The following is a 19,748-nucleotide window of genomic DNA, read 5'->3' on the forward strand; positions in this document are numbered from 1 at the left end:
ATCTATCTATCTATCTATCTATCTATCTATCTATCTATCTATCTATCTATCTATCTATCTATCTATCTATCTATCTATCTATCTATCTATCTATGCACAGGACTGTCCCTGAAAATTAGAATATTGTGATAAAAAACAAAAATTCTGGATTCATTACAAATCAACTGAAATATTGCAAGCCTTTTATTATTTTAATATTGCTGATTATGGCTTACATCATAAGAAAACTCAAAAATCTTATCTCAAAATATTAGAATATCGTGAAAAAGTTTTTTTTTTTATTGCATTACAGAAGATAAAGAACTTTAGCACAATATTCTAATTTTCTGAGACAGTCCTGTACATGCATATATTTTATATTATCCAGGAGAATAGAATACTTAGCAATACAACGGTGAAATGGAAAACTAAAGCTCTAAAAATAACAAACTGAATTATACCGTGAAGAGGGTGTATAAATATTATATAATATCCAATATAATATAATATAATACAATATAATACTTAGCCGCACAACTGTGAAATGGGAAACCGAAGCTCTAAATGGAACAAGCTTGGATATATTTAAATATGTATGTATGTGTATCTATATAATATACACCCCATCTCCTATATGCATATATATATATCTCTCTCTATGGATATGTAACTGCTGGTATTTAGTTCATCTATATAATTCTATTCCCCTTTCTACTTTGTTTTTTTTTTTTATTTCAGTGCGCCCCTAGTCTACTCTAGATTCTATCATTTTATCTTGTATTTTTGATCCCGTGATGAGGCAAAAGACATAGGTCGTGTGTTTCTATGAGGTAAAAAAAGATAATGAAGATGTCAATAATAATAATTGATTATTTTGCAATCAGCAAAAATAAGGGTACTTTAACATAACAACAACAACAATAATAATAATAATGATAATAATAATAAAAATAAGAATTGATTATTTTGCAATAAGAAAAATCAAGGAAATTTTAATACAATTGTTATAGTAATAATAATAATGATAATAATGATAATTGATTATTTTGCAATAAGCAAAAACAACGGCAATTTAACACAACAACAACAACAATAATAATAATAATTGATTATTTTGCAATAAGCAAAAACATTGGCAATTTAACACAAAAATAAATAAATAAATAAACAAATAAATAAACAAACAAATAAATAAGTAAATAAATAAGTAAATAAGTAAATAAGTAAATAAGTAAGTAAATAAATAAATAAATAAATAAATAAATAAATAAATAAATAAATAAATAAATTCAAATCCTTCGAAATCGTGATACTTCATTTAGATTGGGTTTTATTTTGAAAGGCATTGAGTTCCATTGAAGTCTCTTCAGCTTAACATCAGCAACTAGAACCCAGCAGCTTTTTCTAGAAAGCAAATGCTGAGGGTGTCATTCTCTATAATGGGGTCTTTTACTCATCATCCAGGTGAGAGAAAGTCCCCGTCATGACAGCTATAAATGTGACGTCGTCGCCGCGGAAACGGAGAACAATGCGTCTATGTGGGCGTGTCAGGGGAATCCAAGGTGAGGTGTCCCCGTCACCGCATGTCACCTTTGACCTTTGCAGGGGTTTTGCGTCGCCACCCCTCAAGAAAAGCTTTATCGTTCAGACATTAAAAAAAAAAAAAAAAAAAGGTATTCCGTAAGCATTTTTCAACAATCTAGCTGAAATGAATGGACAACAGCAATGCTGCTATTTTATGGACTTTTTTTGGGGGGTAGACTAGCGAGCTTCACGCCGCCAAAACTCTTAGCCTCGTCACATCGGACCGATGAAATGACCGTGAAATTCTGAGGTTGTCAATTCCGACGCCAAAAAAGACTATTTCATTGGTTTTAGTACGCAGGAGGAAGACCAAAATAGTGATGAGCTTGAGTTGGGTGGATGGACGTTTCCTTGTCTTAGTGATTATTAATCTTCTAGACAAGTGCGGCTTATATATGTACACATAGATTTATTTTGTATTTTTAACCGATGTGGCTTATATTCAGTCCCGGAAATTACTGTACCATTCCCCAATGGATGAATGAATGGATGCAATTTTTTTTTTTTTTTAATTTCAGTCATAGCATTTGGCGATTGCGCACACTTTTGACAAATGAGTAAATGTTATTGCCATGTGACCACACATTATTTATAGTTATTTTTATAAGCCGGTGCGGCTTATATTCAGGTGCGCTTTATAGTCCAGAAAATGACAGTGTTATTCTTTACATCCTGGAATTTGAAAATGAATATCATTTGGATTTGGTATGATATCAATTTGGTTTGTTAAATTTTCTGTCTCCCCTTTTTCCTTCATTTTTTTGAACATTTTCACCAAATTTCTGAGTGCAGAAGTGACCTGAATATCATCAGAATCAGAATACTTCATTGATCCCCAAGGGGGAAACTGCTTTTTCTTGTTAGCAGCTCACAAAGTAGTGGGGAAAAATCAAAGTAGAACTTCATATGAAGATAAAGAATAAAACAGCGAATGAGAAAATAAAATTAAAAAAACGGTAAAGATCAGAAGAAAAAAAATAAAGGGCTTTGCTTTGACAGGTAACCATCCACTCCCTCATTCACATCCAGGCAATTTTCCCACTCAAAAGTATTTTGTTCGTAAAAAAGAAATGTCTTGTGATAAAGCCATTTTCTTTCAAGTTGCCTGTTTTTTTTTTGTATTTTTTTTTTTTTTGTATTTTTCATCTTTTTTTCTGTTTCCTGTTTCCCACTGAGTCCTTTTTTTTCTTCTTCTTATACGTCATTATCGCTGTCAGTCGGGAATTTTTCAAAACCAAACCGATGAGACGATCCTAAATAAAAATGTCGACATGTAAAAACGGATAAGAAAATAAACAAATTTGGTTGCATACCAAACAAACCAAGCTGTTAAAATGGATTCACTCACTGTGTGAAGGCTGCAGGTTTCTCGTGACACCTCTCCTTCTACCACAGCGCCGCCTGCTGTCCTGTGCAGGATCTGAACGCCCTGCTGCCGCTGCAGAGACAGTCCTCCATGAGTCAGCGTCCGGGAAGGAAGGACCGCAGTGACATGACCTCTGATGACCATCATAACCACCCCGACGATTTCTCCTGAGTTTCCGTCTCTGTGCCCGGGATGGATCCGTTCCGGGATTTATTCTCCAAACTGGACGAGAACCGGGACGGTTTCGTCTCGCTGGCAGAGCTGCACCGTGAAATGACTAAGCACGGGATCTTCTCAGCGGACGGAAAGGCCCAGGTAACGCGCTCCCCCCCTCCTCCGACGTGAACGCGATTTATTGTCAACAAACGCTCCGATTGTGACGTTCCCAGAGCATCATCCACGCTTACGACAAGGACGAAGACGGGCTGCTGGACTACGAGGAGTTCCGCAGCTACATGACGGACAGAGAGAGGAAATGGAAGATTCACTTTCACGACCTTGACAAGAACAAGTGCGGTGAGTCTATTTATCTGACAGTGCGTACAGTGCTCCCTTAAGATACCGATTTAATTCGTTTCCAAATTTTTTCAGATCTAAATAACAAAAAAAAAAAAAAAAAAGAATTTGTTCCGACGTCGCCCCCAAAACTCACAAAATATTAATCCGGAAAAAAAAAAAAAAAAAAGACTGATATTAACAATGTAAGGGACATCAAAATGATTATTTAAGTCACAATAAATAAAGCACGCGTTCTCACTTATGAGTCTCTGTGTTAAGTACTTGGGGTGAACGGTCCAGAGCGTAGGAGGGTGTGGAAAAGAGGTGAAGAAACAGGTTCAAGCGGGTTGGAATGGGTTGGAGAAAAGTGTCAGGGGTGCTTTGAGATGGAAGAATATCAGCCAGAATGAAAAGAAAGGTGTTCAAGACAGTTGTGAGACCAGCCATGCTGTATGTTCTAAACCAGGGGTGTCAAACGTACGGCCTGCGGGCTGTTAGCGGCCCGCCAGGGGGTCCAAGCCAACCCATCGAATAAATCTCCAATTTGAAAAAAAAGAAACTTAAAAATCATGAACTACTTATTTAAAATAAGAACGTACAGCAGATGGCAGCAATGCGGCTTCTGGGTCTATAAATAGCGTTTTCTTATTCACCTACATTTCACCCTCATCAGCAAGATGTTGTTGTCAAAAAAAGAGAACATGGAGTGGAGGGTTTTTCAGGAAAACAGGACCACTTTTTATTTGTTCCTTGAGGTTGATAAGAAACCTGTATGCTTGGTGTGGATACAGCAAGTTTCGGTGCCATTATGGCCGAAAATACAAAAAAAAATGCACAGAGAGCTGAGAAGACGGAACCGAGACATAGTGCTGTTGAAATTGTGCCTACTTTTCTTCAAGAATCTCAGGTTGTTTGTCGTGTATTTTTTAAAAGGAACACTTTAGGAAAAATTTACCTGTTCTCTTTTACACTAAAACAGAGGAAAAAAATTGGACTTAGTGTCTTCTAGTTACTTGTGGTATGATTTTGCGGCCCCAATGACATCAAATTAGGACCAAAATGAGTTTGACACCGCTGTTCTAGAAACAGCAACAATGACTGAAAGACAGGAAGCAGAGCTGGAGGTCGCAGAGATAAAGATGCTGATGTTTGGGAGTGACGAGGACGGATAGGATCAGGAATGAGTCCATCAGAGGGACGGCACATGGTAGATGTTTTGGAGAGAAGGTGCTAAAATTGGACCAAAGAGAAGATTTATGGACAAAGTGAGAGAGGACATGGAGTTAGTGGTTGTGAGAGAGGAGGATACAGAGACTAGGGTTAGATGGAGAAGGTTGATTGGCTGTGGAGACCCCTGAAAGCCCAAAGGAGAAGTAGAAGAAGATGGTCCTTCTCCAACACCCACATCAGAAGCAATTTTTCCATGTGGTTGTGTATAGATGTCCATTTTTGCGACATAAAAGTAACGCACTTCATAGCCTTTACAGATTCCCTTTACTTTAAGATGGTACATATGGTGGATGCATTGCCATTATGCTCATTTTCTGATCACACAAACACCACATTTGTGCTTTATTTTAATAGAAAGCGTCTTCTTCCTGGGTTCACCACTTGCTTCCTTATGGCCCTTGATGAGTATTCAAAAAAATGCACAAAATAAGCACAAAGATGCCACACAAGAGATAGGAACGCCACACCAGATATGTGTACTGTACTGACTACCCGGACAAAGTGGTTGAGGGATTTCTGGATCAGGCGTTTTTCAAGGTGAGACCGGCGAGCAGCGCCAATCCGGAAGCAATCATCAAGCGAATTCGAGTTCAGCGCATACCTTGCGAATTTCGAATTTTAATTTTTCTTGTTCTCATATTTGTATCATGAGATTTTTTTCGTATTTCAAGGATAAAATGTGCTCGAATTGCGCGTTGTATCTTAAAAAATTCCTATGAAAAGTGATTCGTATCTTAAGGGGCTACTGTATGTGGAATATTGACTACCTTTACTTCCACTATTTTGTCACATGTATGTAAATATTTCAAGAGGGAGAGGCCCTGATGGTCAACGAATGTAAATTAAAGATTTGTTCCCTATAAAATCCCTTAATATTGATATTTTTAAAAGGGAAAAAAAGAATAATCATGTATTTATTGATGACACATTGCACCAGTGACGTGCCGTCAGGGGAGGCAGGAGAGGCCGTGCCTCACTTGGCAATCTTGAAAAGAAAAGATAATAATTTAATGTTTATATTTATCAGTGATTTGCACTAGACAGGGATTTTTCATTTACCTTTTAGAGTCTTTATTATTCAAAAAGGCTGGATTTTCACATTAACTCTCTAAAGACATGTGGCGAGGCTGCCGACTGTTGAGCCTCACTGACGTCTGATTGCTGGCTTGCTTTGCACTTACACAGTATTGCTGTCTCCGTTACGTCGCTATTAAAATGTTGAAACACTTTTGCGACATGAAATACATTTCCAATGTACAGCGTTTTTTGTAAACAACTGAATGTGTGTGTTACGAGTTTCTTGATCATAAAACAGCTGCGAAGAGCCACCAAGTGAGGCACGCGGTTCCCCTGCCTCATGGTAGAGGGCGCTCGTGAGTCAATGCCTCGCCAGCCACGAACCTCACCGCACGTCACTGCATTGAACAGACAAGTGAGCCTTTGCCCTGCAGCAGCTCATACATCCCATAAACATGATCACACACAGTCTAATATGCGTCTCTTTTCTGATCAGGCGTGATTGACCAGGAGGACATCATATGTTTGTTTAAGGAGTTAGGAGTGGCCATATCAAAGCAGGGTGCAAAAAAAATTATACAAATGTAAGATTCATTTTTTATTTTGTGCAAACTATCTCGTACTGATTCAATAAATGTCGCCGAAGTTGCCGGGCCGAAAAATGTTTTTTCGTTTATATTTATCGCAGATGGGGGCTAGATTTCAGTGAAAACTTAATTTGACACGCAAATTTGCATCATGATTCCATAATGCAGTGTTTCCTGACTTTTTTTCAGCCAGTTTAGTGGCAATAACAATGACAAAAATAAGATAAGATAAGATAAGATAAGATAAGATAAGATAAGATAAGATAAGATAAGATAAGATAAGATAAGATAAGATAAGATAAGATAAGATAAGATGGGTTATTGGGTAAATTTCTTTTGTCACAGCAGCGCAACAATGACAATATTAATAAATACGAAAAAGAAATAGAAATAACAAACAGTGAAAAGATAGCAAAAGACAGACACAAAAAATAGATAGCTGAGTGAACAATAAAAAAGTTAAAAATAGAAACAGAGTGATAATAACAATGACAAAAATAAACAAGATGGTATAGAGTGACACCAAGATAGGATAGGATAGGATAGGATAGGATAGGATAGGATAGGATAGGATACGATATGATTCGATACGATACGATTTATTGATCCCAATAGGGGAAATTTGTTCGTCACAGTAACACAAAAATAACAATATCAATAAAAGTGAAGAGAAATATAAATAAAAGAGACAATTAAAAGGATGAAGACAATAGCAAGGATAAGAGCAGATAGTAGAATGACAACAAGGGTAAAAACAAACAGGATGAAGATTGAAATGACAACAACAGAGGTAGAAAAAAAGATAAAAAGATTAAAAAATGAACAAAAACACGAATAAAAATTAGAAAAAATTCTTCTGACCACTACTAATACTTGGCCCTTCATCTGGCTCAGAATGTTCTTCTGATTGAGTACTTTTTCTTTTTAAATATTGATCATTCACTACCTGTTGCCATCTAGTGGCATTTTTTTGGACCATTTTTGGACCAATCAGGTGAAAGTGGGCATTTGTCCACATAATGAAAGTGGTTGGGAAACACTGCCATAATGGATGTTTCAGTTTATTTTCCTCAGATGTTTTGATTACATATTCCAGCTGGATTCCCGGTGTTTTCCACAGACGCCGCCGTTGCTTAGTTTTCAGATGAAGGCTGCTCGACACCCAAGGCAAAATTCGATAAATGTGCTAATGGTTGATTTTCCAATGGATGAAGACTTACGGTAAAAAAGAACTCATAAAGATTTCAAAATATAACTTTACCATGCGAGAGAATGAATGATTTGCTGTGATCCTGATAATACATAAATGAATGAATGAACTATGCCATGATCATATCATGTTGCCTACATAATTCTGTATTATATGGATGGTTGTATGCATGCATTTGCAGTAGACATATGCTGAATCAAGTGCTCATTCAAGGATTCAGGACTTTTATTGTGGTAACGCAGAGTGCAACGAAATTTAGAGATAGCAGCTGTCAGCTTCAATTAACTAGACTGAGACCAGAAGTCAGCGTTTGTGAACAGCAGTATGGCTTCATGCCTAGAAAGAGTACCACAGATGCAGTATTTGCTTTGAGAATGTGAATAGAGAAGTACAAAGAAGGCCAGAGGGAGCTACATTGTGTTTTTGTAGACCTAGTAAAAGCATATGACAGGGTGCCAAGAGAGGAACTCTGGTATTGTATGAGGAAATCTGGAGTGGCAGAGAAGTATGTTAGATGGTGCAGGACATGTATGCTAGCTGTGAGATAGTGGTTCGGTGTGCTGTGGGGGTAACAGAGAAGTTCAAGGTGGAGGTGGGACTCCATCAGGGATCAGCTCTGAGCCCCTTCTTGTTTGCAGTGGTGATGGACAGGCTGACAGAAGAGGTTAGATAGTAATCTCCATGGACCGTGATGTTTGAAGATGACATTGTGATCTGTAGTGAGAGCAAAGGAGAGGTTGAGGAAAATCTAGAGGCGTGGAGGTATGAGCTGGAAAGGAGAGGAATGAAAGTTAGTTGCAGCAAGACAGAGTATAGGTGTGTGAATGAGAGGGACTCGGGTGGAACGGTGAGGCTACAGGGAGTTGAGATCAAGAAGTTGGAGGATTTCAGGTACTTGGGGTCAACAGTCCAGAGCAACGGAGAGTGTGGAAAAGAGGTGAAGAGACGGGTCCAAGCAGGTTGGAATGGGTGGAGAAAAGAGTCAGGGGTACTATGTGATGGAAGACTATCGGCCAGAATAAAAAGAAAGGTGTACAAGACAGTTGTGGGACCTGTCATGCTGTATGGCCTAGAAACAGTTACAATGACCTAAAGACAGGAGGCAGAACTAGAGGTTGCAGAGGTGAAGATGCTAAGGTTCTCTTTGGAAGTGACCAGGATGGATAGTATCAGGAATGAGTTTATCAGAGGAAGGTATTTTTAATTTAACTTTTAAATTGTTTTTTATTCAAAATTACTAGATTTTCACATTTACTGTGAAGATGATGCTGCCGACTGTTGCGCTTCAACGTAGATTGCGCAATGATGGCTGGCATGCTTTCTCTCTGTATGTCGTTACTAAAATGTTTAAACACTTTTGCTATATGGACTACATTTACAATGAACAGTGTTTATATGTCAGCAGCTGTACATGTGTTACTAGTTTCTTGTGCTGAGGGATCATAAAACAGCTGCCAGGAGCCACTAAGTGAGGCACGCAGTTCCCCTGCCTCATGGTAGGGGGCGCTGGTGATCCTTGCGACTCGTAAATCTGATTTTGATGAAGTCGGTGCCTCACCAGCCGCGAACCTCACTGCACGTCGATGTCATAACATAACGCATGCGTAAATATGAATCCTATGCGTGTATATTTATATAGCCGTATGCATGCATATCTTCAGGAAACGCCAAAAACTGAGCCATATGTTGAAAAATGAGCTGATTGGAAATGATCAAAAAATCAGCTTAAGTAGTTACTTTAAGAACATGACAATGTATAGATATGTTGTAAATCCCCCAGAAAATATCTAACATTCATAGAAATACAGTTATATAAATACCTGGTTTGAATGTCTCTAAATCAGTGCCCCCCCAACCTTTTTGTACCTTTTTTTACCAGCTGTCATGATTGCTAGCTATGGTGCTGAGGTTTTAGTCGGGGCTCTATCACCTTCTATTTTGTCTGACTCAGACGTTACATCAGCAGTGTAACAGTTATAATGTACAAAAAAAGGAAATATATGAAAAGAAAGGAAGAAGACAGGATATAGCAAGACCAAAGAAAAAAAAATCCACAAATAAATGGACACCAGTTAAGTAGACAACAGCAACAATGACAACATCAGGGATGACAATAGGAAAAAAAAATACATGGCTTTTATTTCGGAAGAATGATTTTCTTTAAGGACCGGTACCAAATTTTGGGAGACTCAAAATGATGTGTGAATGAACGAGTGAATGGCTGTATATTAGTGCCCCCCCAGCTGCAGGATGAACAGTACAGATAAAAAAAAAAAATGAATGAATGTAGATACTGACAAAAGGCTAATTCAATCTTCAAATTTACTGAGCAAACCCTCACCCCTGTTCTAATTAGACTTCATAATAATAATAATAATAATAATATCCATCTTCTACTGCTTATAATAATGATGATATCCATCTTCTACTGCTTATAATAATAATGATAATAATAATGATAATAATGATAATTATTATAATTCATCTTCTACTGCCTTTTACAATAATAATAATAATATCCATCCATCGTCTACTGCTTGTAAAAATTATAATCATAATAATCCATCTTCTTCTGCTTATAATAATAATAATAATAATAATAATAATGATAACAATAATAAAAAATAATAATGATAATAGTAATTAATATAATATCATTAACATTATTATCATTCCTATCATTACAACCAGTAGAAGACAAATTATTATTATTATTATTATTATTATCCATTATTACAATAATATTATTATTATAATACTCATTATAGTAATAATTATATTATATAATTATTTTATTTAATGATAATTATAATGACAATTCAACTTCTACTGCTTATAATGATAATAATAATAATTATTATTATTGTTATAATGATATCCATCAATCTTCTACTGCTTATAATAATGATAATAATGAAGTTTATTGTAATAAAGTTGATTGGTTAACTTTTTTCTGTCTTGGATGCCGAGCAGCCGAATTTTATCTTTGGCTACACTATTCTCCTGTCCCGGTGACATTTGAAAGGGTGCTCCGGTGTCACAGATTCACTGCGTTTGCTTACAAAACACGCACGCGTGTTTGAAAACCTTCATTTTGTGATGATTAAAAAAAACTAATAAAAATAGCGAGGAGGCTCAGCCGCTGCTCTCGTGTTTGCTAACAGTATGGATAAAGACGATTCAATGACGGTGGACTGGGAAGAATTCCTGCATCATATTATTCTCAACCCTGCGGACAACATCGGAGAGCTGGTGTCGTCATGGAAACACGGCCTGGTGAGAGCCTGCAGCGTCATTTCGCCTTGTTTTGCATGTGAAATACAAGACATCAGCAAATTCGGACCCTTAACCATTTCTTTGAATCGCTAATTTTCTGGTTCAGACATCTTCATACCGCCGTTTCACCTCTAGCGTGTTGACGTGAACATTTTTTGTTCACGCATTTCCATTCAGGTTTTTGAATTTTAGAATTGCGTTGATGATAAATTGGAGGTCTAGAGCAGAAAAATAAAGAAAAAAAAAAAACACAAATGCAAGGCAGTTCATTTGATGTTTATGCTGTGTTTATATCATTAGTGCTGCTAGAATACAACTTATGACACTCAAAAGCCTTTTTAATGATAATGATAATAATCACCAGTCATTTTTTCAAATTTTTCATAACGCACAAAAAAATCTGAGCCATATGTTGAATCAGGAGTTGGTGAAAAATGACATGGGCCAAAGGGGTCAAACTCATTTTGGCTTAACTTGATGTAAAAAGTGCATGACCTGTAAAATCCTAGCGTCATTACCAAGAAGTAACACAAAGTCCAAATTTTTTCTTTGCTTTAGTGTAAAGGAGAACAGGTAAATGATAAAAAATCTTTCTATGTAATGAACAGTTCCTCTTAAAAAATACATAACGAACAACATGAGATTCATGAAGCAAAGTAAATGCAATTTCAACAACACTATGCCTCAGTTCTGTTTCCTCAGTTCTCTGTGCATTTTGTTGTATTTTTGGTCCATTTTTCTTGGAAAACCCTACACTCCATGCCCACTTTTCCCTTTTTTGACAACGCCATCTTGCTGATGAGGGTTTCTGGGCTGACAGAAAAGCAGGGAAATTTCTAACAATAAATAAAAATGTTACTTACAGACCTGGAATCCACTTTGCTGCCATCTGGCGTAAGTTCTGAGTCACATCGTGTTGTGCCATGTTGCTAACATTGACTATAACAGTACATCCCTAGAAGACAATATATAAACTGCATTTTTATTTAAAAGAAGTAGCTCAATTTTTGTGTATTTCTTATTCAACATTTTTTTTTTAATTCAATTTTTTTTTTTTTTTAATTTTATTTTTTAATTCAAATATATTCCACGGGCCGGATTGGACCCCCTTGGCGGACCGGTACTGACCCGCGGGCCGAACGTTTGACACCCCTGGTCTAGAGGAAGACCAAAAAGAAGATTTATGTACATAAGAATAGGATTAGATGGAGAACGTTGATCCGTTGTGACGATCCCCGAAGGGAAAAGCCGAAAGGAAAAGAAAAAGTGGCTTTTTTGGTACGTCAGAAAGATGAGAGCGCGGAAAAGTCAAAAAGACACGACTGATGGATATGATTCATCCCGTGCAGGTTTTCGACGTGGGCGAAAGTCGTGCTTTGCCCATCGAGTTCCCGGAGGAGGCGTCCGCTTTCGGCGCGTGGAGGACGTTCGTCCTCTCCGCCGGTCTGGCCGACGCCGTGTCTCGAACCGTGACGGCCCCCATCGACCGCCTGAAGACCCAGCTGCAGGTCAGCGTCGCTTCTTCTACGATGTAAAGATGTAAAGAACCAGAGCTAATGCAGCAGTTCATAATATGTAAACATTATATTAAATGACAATTATGTAAATGTTAAAATATTTCATTGAATCCTAATATCTGTTAGATTTCGCTGATGGTTGTTTGAGCTCCTCAGGCAATGTGAAACTGCTGGGTTCAACAAAATATTGTAAAAATAGATTTATTTCAAAAAAAATGTTTTCCTTTTTTCAGAGCAAGAGAAAAACAGAGAACATTTCTTGTTATCAGAGCTATTTAGACTTTTTCTTCTGCTATTACAGTTGATATAAAATCTATTTTCTGTGTATTCACTGGAAAATATCCATTTTAAAATTTAGATTTTTATTTTTTTTTAGCATCTTCTGTTGTATTCTTGTATGCACTACTGTTTTTTTTTTTGAGCACGCACCCAGAAAAATACACATTTCTATTACTGTCCATTAATAATTTACATTTTTATTTCACTCTCTCTCTCCACCTCCTGCTGCAATAAATATTTATGGGAACAGAAAAATCAATCCATTTATATTATGGTTTCACTTCACATTTGTTACAACTGAATGCATGCGATCTTAAATAAGATAAGATTTTTATTTTTTTTGTCACAACAGTGCCACAATGACAGTATCAATAAATATGAAAATAAATATAAATAAGAGAGACAATTAAATGATACCAAAAGACATCCACTAAATAAATAGACAGAAATAAATTCTGTCTTAATAAATAGACAGAAGTGTGAACAACAAGGATAAGACTAGAAACAGAGCGACAACAGCAATGACACAAATAAACATGACACAAGTGGAGTGACACCAAGGATAAAATAAAATTAAATTAAATTAAATTAAATTAAATTAAATTAAATTAAATTAAATTAAATTAAATTAAATTAAAATGAAATGAAATGAAATGAAATGAAATGAAATAAAATTAAATTAAAATGAAATAAAATAAAATAAAATAAAATAAAATAAAATAAAATAAAAAATAATCACTTGCCGCCGACTTTATAGGTTCACGGATCCAATGCCTTCTCTCAAGGCTTCCACGGGATTAGGACAGCTGGTCTGCGGTCCATGTGGCAAGGCAACGCCGTCAACGTGCTGAAGGGAACTCCCCAGTCGACCCTGCAGTGCCTCATCTACGCCCAGGTGGGGAAGAATAGCCCCTCTCCACCCGGTGTAAATAATAAACAAAGAGTTTCCCCTTTCTAATTACCGTCTCTGCTCTGCGCAGATGAAGCTTTGCACGCTAAACAGAACCCAGGAGACCCTGACGGTACGGCAGAGGTTCAGCTTGGGTTGCGTCTCCGGGGCCATAGCTCACGCTGTCTTCTACCCTTTGGAGGTAGCGGAGACCGCCACAAAACTCACACAATGCCATTTATTTCACCGTAATAGCTGCCCTTGCAAAGTAAAATAATTATAATGAGCTATTTGATGGAGTCATTTGGGTTTCCATGAATCAAGATTTTTAATTGTCATTGTGCAGGCACAGTGAAATTCTGGCTCTGAGCATGTACAGGTTTGATATAAAAATAAAAATAAATAGACAGACAAGTTGTTCACATGGTGCGTTGTTATTTACATAATTCGTAGTCATGATGCAGATGGTAAGCCCTTATTTAAAGCCTTGGGGACATTTTGGGTGAAGGAAATATTAAAGCGCCTGGATTTAAGGCTTATTGGAACGTGCCAAAATAGTAAATAATTAGGGAAATAGCATCTACGGAGCAGGCTTGGTGTGTGTTCTCTGGGTAAACACCACCGAGACTCAGCTGCACAATTCCAAATGTTCAACCCCAATGCCAGCAATGACACGCAAGTCGCTCAAGATTCTCATGCCAAATAAACTTACATAACATCAGATGTAATGCCATGACCGAGCAATGACTGCTGTGTGGAATATCGTATTTCCGGGAGGGGGGGGGGGGGTTGGGAGCACGCAATAATTGTCTGAGCCTCTCTGCAACGCCGCCCTGCGTGTTTGCACGTCGTCGGACGGATCGTATGACCGCAAGAATGGGAGCGCCGGTGTGCGGGTTGCAGCCGTAAAAGGAGAACCTGGCGGTATCTGGATTGCCCTTGTTTAGACCGAAAAATCAATTAAAAGAATTCAAAAACGATGGATCCTGCTGCTTAAATGTGTCATGCGCGGTGGAAATACACTCCATAATCACGTTGACCTTTGTGGGCTTCCCGAAGCTTACCATCAGCCCTTCTCGCCTCCTTTTCTGACCTCTTTCAGCTCATCGCCAGGATGGGTTCGATGATTGTATTTTTGTCGGGATCTTCTTGTCGTGGCAACTGGACTTGAATTTCTTCACTTGATGCTGCACGTCAGAGACGGTTCTTCTACTATGTATCGACGTGTAGCAGCACAGGCGATGCAACAGTTGCGGTCTGTCATAGCCTGGTGTTCCTAAAAAGTTTAAAGTTAACTTTTTAATACTTCTCCCTTCAGCCGCAGGGAATCTCAAAATCTTTGTTCTTAAGACCTTAAGACACTTTATAGCCTTGACTTGTTACTTTGACACTTTATAGTTTTATTTGTATTTCTTATCCCCCCCCCCCCCCTTTTTTTTATACTGTTTATACAATTTCCTACTATTATTTATTATTGTTATGTTTTACTTGAAACTCTGGCACAACAATTTCCTTCGGGATAAATATAGTTGTTCTTATTCTTATTCTTATTCTTATTCTTATTCTTATTCTTATTCTTATTCTTATTCTTATTCTTATTCTTATTTTTATTCTTATTCTTATTCTTATTCTTAAAACAGTTAAAACTCACCAAATACATCTGTTAGATTTTGCTGATGGTCGTTCGGGCTCCTTCGTAAATGTGTGCTGATGGCTTTTACCGAATATTGTCAAAATACATTTATTTTGCAATTTTCTTTTCCTTTTTTTTGTGCAAATATGCAAAGTCAGAGGAGAACATCTCACTTGTTATCATAGCTAGTCAGGCTTTTTCTTCTGCTATTACAGCTGAAAAAAATTAATTTACTGTCTATTCACTGGAAAATTCAAAAGCCAATCCATTTTAAAATTTTGATTTTTAATTTTTTTTTTTTAACATCTTCTGTTGTATTCTTATATGCCTTACAGAAAAATAACCATTTCCATGACCGTCCATTGATAATTTACATTTTGATTTCATTCTCTCTCCACATCTCCTGCCGCAATTAATATTAATGGGAACAGAAAAATCAATCCATATTATATTTTGGTTTCACTTCACATTTATTACAACTGAATGGTTGCTTGTTATGTAAATGGAAGAGTTGATGAGCAGAAACTAGCAGTTATATTCATTCTAATGAACGGAAGAAGCCTCTGGAAAAAAAGGGCTTCAAATGAAGAAATTCAAGTCCAGTTGCCACAACACAGACATGTTAGATATGTGCATCTTTGGAGGTTTTCCTGGTTGCAAAACAGGGAAATCTCACCCAGAAATTAGACGTAAACCGAGAACAGGAAGTTGTGATATTTTCTAGTGAATTGCCGTTTCACTTCTGGCATGACCTGTGTTTTTATCTTCCCTCTAGGTGTTGAAGGTGAGGCTCAACCTGCAGCAAGCCGCCACCTATCACGGCGTGCTGGCGTGTGCCAGGTCTATTTACAGAGACGAGTCTTTGTCCTCATTTTACAGGGGATTCAAGCCTAGCGTCCTCTGTATGATCCCTTACGCGGGTGTGGAATGCGCCGTCCATCAGGTGAGACGGCGTATCCGTCGAAGGATAATTCATCAACCGAGGGATTTCTAAATCCGTCATTCTGTGATTGCAGTCCGTCATGAATTGGGCGAAGAGTGATCCGGCCTACAACAGCGACGCCAAATTGTTTTTCTTCAGTTTCGTCGCATTCGCCTCTGGGCAGGTGACCAGTTACCCGCTGGCAGTAATTCGAACTCACCAGCAAGCTCGAGGTACCCGAAGCTTCCAGTGTGATGTAATTAAATTACTCTTGCAAAATTTTAAGCGTATTCAGCATTCATTTATTATCTATAATGCTTATCCTGCATTTGAGTGTATTCCAGCTGTCATTGGGCGAGAGGCAGGGAACATGCGAAGCTTCTATTTTAATCCTTGTTGTTCTCCTTCCTTTCAATTGTCTTGTTTATTTATATTTACATATTTATTTTCATATCTATTGTTATCAGTCAAAGTCAGGGTCAACTTTATTGTAATATTGCTATACATTCACACATACAGAGCATTGAAATAGGGTTACTCTCAGACCCAAGTACAAAAAATTAACAATAATCTGTCAGAGAAAAACGAAAAATGACGAGTTATGCTGAGGTAGATAAGGTTAGGTTTGATTTTTAAAGTGACAAGTTATTAAATTATGTTAAGTGACAAGTCACTGTTGCACTGCTGTGACAAAAGAATTTCCCTTTTGGCGATCAATAAGATATTATCTTATCTTAAGCCAAATCAGCCGCCACCTACCGAGACATGCAACGACTTAGGTTCTTCTGCATATTTTTGAATTATGGGAAGAAACCCGCCCTAACCATCCCTATTCGCCATGATTGCTATGGATAGAAGATGCTTAGCAAAATTAATCTTAGCATGTAGCAATCGTCTGCCTGAATCAAGTCATAGCCAAAGTTAACTTTATTGTCAACACTGCCATACAGACATACATACACACATACAGAGCATTGAAATAGTGTTACTCTTAAGGGTGCAAAAGTACAAAAAAATTGAAAATAATTGCTCACGGAAAACAACGACGAGTTATGCTTACGTAGTTATGTCTGTTGAGGTTCTCAGTCATCCAGATCAACCCCCCCTTGTTATGTTATGCTAATGATAATGCTAATTCATTAGCATAACAGCCCCCCTTACACCTAGTTTCTGCAGATCAACTCTTTAATTTACACAAGTCACCTTAACCTAGAGCCGTCTGAAAACCTGACAGTTATATTTAGAAACTCCCCAATTGTCATCAGAAGTGAAAAAGCCTCTCGGACGAGTAGTGAAATGTCTTCAAGTGAAGAAATTCAAGCCCAGATTTGACAAGAATTCTGAGGGAGTTGTAGTTACAGTGCAATTTCCTTTAGATTTGCTTTTAAAGTGACAGTCATACTAAGGTGCAGCTGCAAGAAAAAAAAAGAAACGTGATAGCAGTAATTTAAAAAAGTAATTTAATAACAATGCAAACACGACTAATTACGTGTGTATATCATGCGCAAGCCTCATTTGGGAGACATAACTGTGAAAAACACCTGCTTACTTGGGAAAAATAATCCAATAGTTGCTTTAAAAATGCTTTTTTTTTAATTCCCAGTGTTGCAGGGGTTAGCACCGACAGCTCACAGCAAATAAGTTCTTGTGACGGAGGGGTTTTGTGTGTAGATAACGTTCTCCCTGTGCCTTCTAGGGTTCTCTAAGGATTCAAACCACCGATCAAGCCCTTGTATTAGGTTTACTCAACAATTCCAAATTGTCTATCGCTCGCCCAATGGCTGCTGGGATTGTCTCTGGCCCCTGTGCAGGATATGTTGATTAAATGAATTCCTGCTTATTATTAAAGTGCAAGACAATCGGGAAAAATTACTACAAAAAAAAATGCTAGTCCAAACTCCATTAAGAATGCAAGCGTGATATGTAGCTTCACGGAGCAGGGAGCTCTTCTTGTCTTACAACCAAGGTCATGGTGAGGGTAACTAGCCAGAAATTGTTTCATGTGTAGTCGTTCAAACTTCATTATTCTCGGATCGCATTTTGATCAAGGGTTGTCTTGTTTTTCAGCTTTTGGCTCAGATTCACCCATCACGTCAGGTGTGCTACAACAGCTTGGCGGGATATATGAAAAACATGGCATCCGTGGATATTATAATGGAATGGGAGCAAGCTTTGTCAGGGCTGTTCCTTGTGCCCTGATTAACTACACTTTAACTAAAACATTTGAAAATGTGTTTTCTTCAATGGAGTCCTGAACAGTTGTTGTGTTGTGTTGAATTGGTTCTTGAAAAACGATTGGAGATGTGATTGGGAACAAAAGATCGACATCGACAATGAACTCTTTGTGATGTTACATGTCTTAAAAACAGACTTGTGTACTGAAAGTACATTTTGATTCAACGATGCTTATGTCAGAGCTGCTAGACTGATTCACCATTGATATTTCAAATCAATCCTTTTAAATTTCATGCTATTTATTTTATCAGTTTGATTTCTACCTCACTGCATGGCGTAACTTATTTGAAATTGAAATGTGACCGATTGCAATATTAATTAAGCTGTGAAAATGTGTTTATAGCCGAGTGGTGCTGTATAATAAAATCATATTCAATTACAGGGCTTATGTGTTCTCTTTTCCATGTATTATTAAACAATGCTAAATGCAAGTGACTTTGAAATGTGAGTATTACAAAAATAGACAATGGTAAATAGCCTTTCCACACACCCTCAGTTGTGTAAAATACAGACCATGGTTAAATACCCCTATGATGTCATCAGTGGAGATGACTTAATTACATAACAGATTGTTTCTTTCCAAACTGCCTCACAAAAAGAACTAAATGTACATTTCATTTCATGTCACTCTATTTCTTGTAGTCGCTATCCTTAAAATGGCCCCCCCTTTCACAAGATCATGCTTTTGATTCAATAGCGCAAGGCATCTCTTCTAATTCTTTTCATATTTTGCATTCTATTGTATCGATTTTACATAGTCTTTGTTCATTTGTATCTCTATCCCAAATTTGCATACATTTGCTATTCTTATCTTTTGGACACTTTTCTATCCTGCAATGCTGCGGTGGCAATTGAATTTCCCCGTTGTGGGATTTATCATTTCACTCAAAGCTGCACTCGACAGCAATAGCATGCACATCTACCAACACTGTTTACATTTTCTAATAAGGTTTACATATCTGTGTATGGTGACAGTTGCACTGCACTGTCTGCACAATTACTTCATCTTCTTTTCCTTTGGACTTTTCCCTTCAGGGATCATCACTCCTGTCTTTTGGTCATTGTCACTGTTTCGAGAACATACAGCATCACTTATCACCACTGTCTTGTCTACCTTTCCTTTCATTCTGGTTGATAAGTCTTCTGGAAAGGAGGATGCTTAAGAAACTATTGTCTATCATGGACAACCCTGACCATCCCCTCTATCTCATGTTAGATAGATAGCGGAGCAGCTCCTCTTTGCACATTATTTATTCCTGTATACTGGTAAATATGAGAGACGTATTTTGTTTTTAGATTACACTTCTAAGTCCTTACTTATTTCTTTTTTACATGTATTTTTAGCTTGTCTTGTCCTTGTATGTCTAGCCGCTGCTGCGAAACAAGTGCCCAAGCATGGGATCGGTAAAGTAAATCTCACGTCATCATCTCATCTATCATAGGACACCTGACACTTTTCGCCACCCATATCAACCCGTTTCTTTACCTTCCCTGCACAACTTGCAAATGACTTATTTATGACATAT

General features: G+C 37.4%; 1 protein-coding gene across 2 annotated transcripts; it reads left to right on the forward strand.

Moving 5' to 3' along the window:
* The first annotated feature begins 1,296 nt into the window (after positions 1–1,296).
* On the forward strand, positions 1,297–18,570 carry slc25a24l (solute carrier family 25 member 24, like). 2 transcript variants are annotated; one of them, XM_086153340.1, is made up of 11 exons: positions 1,297–1,541; positions 2,959–3,244; positions 3,319–3,445; positions 6,171–6,258; positions 10,636–10,747; positions 12,097–12,255; positions 13,301–13,438; positions 13,524–13,634; positions 15,841–16,008; positions 16,082–16,220; positions 18,055–18,570. In XM_086153340.1, exons 2-11 carry the CDS (start codon positions 3,122–3,124, stop codon positions 18,240–18,242), a joined length of 1,353 nt encoding a protein of 450 aa, XP_086009466.1. In that variant the 5' UTR covers positions 1,297–1,541; positions 2,959–3,121; the 3' UTR covers positions 18,243–18,570. The 2 variants fall into 2 exon arrangements, with proteins under 2 accessions (XP_086009466.1, XP_086009467.1); XM_086153341.1 differs by lacking the exons at positions 1,297–1,541; positions 2,959–3,244; positions 3,319–3,445 and adding an exon at positions 5,984–6,089 and having other exon boundaries at positions 6,171–7,482.
* The last annotated feature ends 1,178 nt before the right edge of the window (positions 18,571–19,748 follow it).

The sequence above is a fragment of the Fistularia commersonii genome, chromosome 10, assembly GCF_037954325.1.
Source record: "Fistularia commersonii isolate RoL2024-O1a breed Wild chromosome 10, RoL_Fcom_v1.0, whole genome shotgun sequence".
Lineage (NCBI taxonomy): Eukaryota > Metazoa > Chordata > Actinopteri > Syngnathiformes > Fistulariidae > Fistularia > Fistularia commersonii.